Consider the following 4,189-nt stretch of genomic DNA (forward strand, 5'->3'; position numbering starts at 1 on the left):
CACAAAATATTGATATCTTAATCTTCCTGAGGTAAAGCATTATTAGTATTGTTGTTTTTAAATGATTATGAACTTGTTTTCTTTCCATTATTTGAGGTGTGAAAGCAATGTGTTGTTCTGTTATTTTGACCATTTCTAATTTTCAGAAAATAAATACAAAATGTAATGCTTGGAAATTCAGAGACGTCAGTAGTTTATAGAATAGAAGGACAATTTACATTTTACTCAAAAATATAAAGAGAAAAATCAGAAAAACTGACAATTTTGCAGTGGTCCCTTCATTTTTGCCAGAGCTATATATATATATACAGTTAGGTCCAGAAATATTTGGACAGTGACACAATTTTCGCGAGTTGGGCTCTGCATGCCACCACATTGGATTTGAAATGAAATCTCGACAACAGAATTCAAGTGCAGATTGTAACGTTTAATTTGAAGGTTTGAACAAAAATATCTGATAGAAATTGTAGGAATTGTCACATTTCTTTACAAACACTCCACATTTTAGGAGATCAAAAGTAATTGGACAAATAAACCAAACCCAAACAAAATATTTTTATTTTCAATATTTTGTTGCGAATCCTTTGGAGGCAATCACTGCCTTAAGTCTGGAACCCATGGACATCACCAAACGCTGGGTTTCCTCCTTCTTAATGCTTTGCCAGGCCTTTACAGCCGCAGCCTTCAGGTCTTGCTTGTTTGTGGGTCTTTCCGTCTTAAGTCTGGATTTGAGCAAGTGAAATGCATGCTCAATTGGGTTAAGATCTGGTGATTGACTTGGCCATTGCAGAATGTTCCACTTTTTTGCACTCATGAACTCCTGGGTAGCTTTGGCTGTATGCTTGGGGTCATTGTCCATCTGTACTATGAAGCGCCGTCCGATCAACTTTGCGGCATTTGGCTGAATCTGGGCTGAAAGTGTATCCCGGTACACTTCAGAATTCATCCGGCTACTCTTGTCTGCTGTTATGTCATCAATAAACACAAGTGACCCAGTGCCATTGAAAGCCATGCATGCCCATGCCATTACGTTGCCTCCACCATGTTTTACAGAGGATGTGGTGTGCCTTGGATCATGTGCCATTCCCTTTCTTCTCCAAACTTTTTTCTTCCCATCATTCTGGTACAGGTTGATCTTGGTCTCATCTGTCCATAGAATACTTTTCCAGAACTGAGCTGGCTTCATGAGGTGATTTTCAGCAAATTTAACTCTGGCCTGTCTATTTTTGGAATTGATGAATGGTTTGCATCTAGATGTGAACCCTTTGTATTTACTTTCATGGAGTCTTCTCTTTACTGTTGACTTAGAGACAGATACACCTACTTCACTGAGAGTGTTCTGGACTTCAGTTGATGTTGTGAACGGGTTCTTCTTCACCAAAGAAAGTATGCGGCGATCATCCACCACTGTTGTCATCCGTGGACGCCCAGGCCTTTTTGAGTTCCCAAGCTCACCAGTCAATTCCTTTTTTCTCAGAATGTACCCGACTGTTGATTTTGCTACTCCAAGCATGTCTGATGGATTTTTTCTTTTTTTTCAGCCTCAGGATTTTCTGCTTCACCTCAATTGAGAGTTCCTTAGACCGCATGTTGTCTGGTCACAGCAACAGCTTCCAAATGCAAAACCACACACCTGTAATCAACCCCAGACCTTTTAACTACTTCATTGATTACAGGTTAACGAGGGAGACGCCTTCAGAGTTAATTGCAGTCCCTTGTCCAATTACTTTTGGTCCCTTGAAAAAGAGGAGGCTATGCATTACAGAGCTATGATTCCTAAACCCTTTCTCCGATTTGGATGTGAAAACTCTCATATTGCAGCTGGGAGTGTGCACTTTCAGCCCATATTATATATATATATATATATATATATATATATATATATAATTGTATTTCTGAACATGTTTTTGTAAACAGCTAAAATAACAAAACTTGTGTCACTGTCCAAATTATTCTGGACCTAACTGTATATATATGTTATTTATGCATTCAGTGATTCTGAAAACATGGACAGCAGTGATACCAGTGACAATATAAAGCAAGAAATAGGTATTGACCATGGAGGCCCATGTGTCCTTTATCAAGACCAAGCACCAAGCACTTCTGATTTGGTGAAGCTTCCAAACATTTTGTGGAAACCCCCTTGGAACCTCATTGAATTTTGACCAAGGTTTTAATAGGATAAGTAATAAGTGGCCTGGATAAGAAAATTTTCTATTGCTGAGAATACGTATGCAGAATGATCCATTAAGGGGTTAATTATGCATTGTTAAATGATACCAGATGATAAAATAATTGACTGTTTGTGCCCCCTATGGGCCAATATATAACTGGTATAACATTACCCCTTATCAGCAAGGACAACATTGTTCGTGGAGATAAAGCTAAACTTTTTTTGTTATATTTAGGGACAACCCCTTTAAGGATGGACTAGGGCCGGGGTAGTTTCATCAGCCAGATTCACTGTGTCTGTCTTGACAAAGCATTTTTAGTTCAAGATGCTACTCATCCTGCAGATCTTGATTCTTTCTTGGTGTCAAAACTGTGAGTCTGATATAAATTTCTGATTATTCTACCAGCAGCCAGATAAAGTGTTATCCTTTAAGATTTAAAGGGGGTTTCATACAAAATCTAGAGGTGAACAATGTACGATCAGTCGCTCACAATACTGAGAACATGGGCTAGAAAGTCTCCTGCAATAATGGACCACCACTACCCCATTCATTTCTATGGATGTGATGGATTTATCATTGGAGGTAAATACAACAGGGGTCGCACATGTGTGCCATATCCACAGGGGCCTTAAGGACCATGATCATACATCTATCTGTGCACAAATGATATGTTTGGAGACAGATTCTTTATACCAAAGGCGATATCTGCAGTTTATACAGTTTTTTTTTGTTTTTTTTTTATACATTTCCAATTTTATGAATGTAAAATATTAGCAACAATTCTGATTGCAAATATTACATGAGCAATTAATCCTAATTGCAGATAATATAATGACACATTATAACATGTATAACAATGTAACAGTTAAATTCTGTACAGATTTCAGATTTGTGGCAGTTACGTAGACGACCTCCCATTGTGTTTTCTTCCCAGCAGTCCTCCTGGCCGCAGATGTCATCCAGTTTCCAACATTTATATCATCTTCTGCCATGAGTAACATTTCTGTGACTTGCGAGCATGATGATGACAGCAAATACGGCGAATACAGAAAAACGTGGTATCGACAAGAAAAGGGGAAAGGACTCGTCCTTATTGGATACACAGACTATGAAGAAGCAGCAATAATGGAGAATGATTTTAATGATGGAAGGATAAAAATCCAGCCAAAAAGCAGCCAGAAAAGTGTCTTCACTATCAGTTTGGTGTCTGCCCGAGACAACGCAGTTTATTATTGCGCCAGCAGTAGCCACAGCGAGATACTTATATAAAGAGAGTGTAAAAAACTGAGCCCCCCGTTATTAATGGGAGGGGATTTGACAGGATCAGTCATAGAGTACAGCTGCGGGTGAGGTCTCATATTCCTCATATAACAGATCAACAAGAAGGGGTGCGGGTTGGAAGCTTATACAGAACCCTGTTTCCTCTGTGTGGTTTCACCAGGATAATGAAAGAATGAAACATTTACCATTTTAGTAGATGCTGTAAGCGTTTTGTATCTAAAATCTTATTACACGTATGAAAACCTGCAAAAGAACCCCCCCTAGTCATGTAGGCACAAGAATATAAAAAGCATGACTACTGAAATGAGACAATAAAAAAAGGAAAGGAAAAGAAAAGTTCATCCTTAAGGTCAAACCTGTCTTTGTCCTTATAGGGAGTTTACACAAAATGACTGTCCAAACCAAGCACAGAGCTTTATAGGACTAATAAAAATCGTACTTTTGAGTCACACGATGCATTTGAAATGTGTCTTTTTTTAACCCTTTAGTGACGGAGCTAATTTTCACCTTAATGACCAGACCAAATTTTGCAATTCTGACCAGTGTCACTTCATGAGGTTATAACTCTGGAACGCTTCAACGGATCCCGGTGATTCTGAGATTGTTTTTTCGTCACATATTGGACTTCATGTTAGTACCAAATTTAGGACAATATTTTTTGTGTTTATTTATGAAAAAAATTGAATATTGGCAAAAATTTTGAAAATTTAGCAATTTTCAACTTTTGAATTTTT

At 38.0% G+C, this 4,189-nt stretch overlaps 1 gene segment (V, D, J or C); it reads left to right on the forward strand.

The window, feature by feature from the left end:
- Window positions 1–2,006: 2,006 nt before the first annotated feature.
- On the forward strand, window positions 2,007–3,443 carry LOC142312575 (T cell receptor beta variable 19-like). The segment is given in 2 exon segments: window positions 2,007–2,049; window positions 3,112–3,443. Coding segments are annotated over 2 exon segments (375 nt in total).
- The last annotated feature ends 746 nt before the right edge of the window (window positions 3,444–4,189 follow it).

Source organism: Anomaloglossus baeobatrachus, chromosome 5 (genome assembly GCF_048569485.1).
Source record: "Anomaloglossus baeobatrachus isolate aAnoBae1 chromosome 5, aAnoBae1.hap1, whole genome shotgun sequence".
Taxonomy (NCBI): domain Eukaryota; kingdom Metazoa; phylum Chordata; class Amphibia; order Anura; family Aromobatidae; genus Anomaloglossus; species Anomaloglossus baeobatrachus.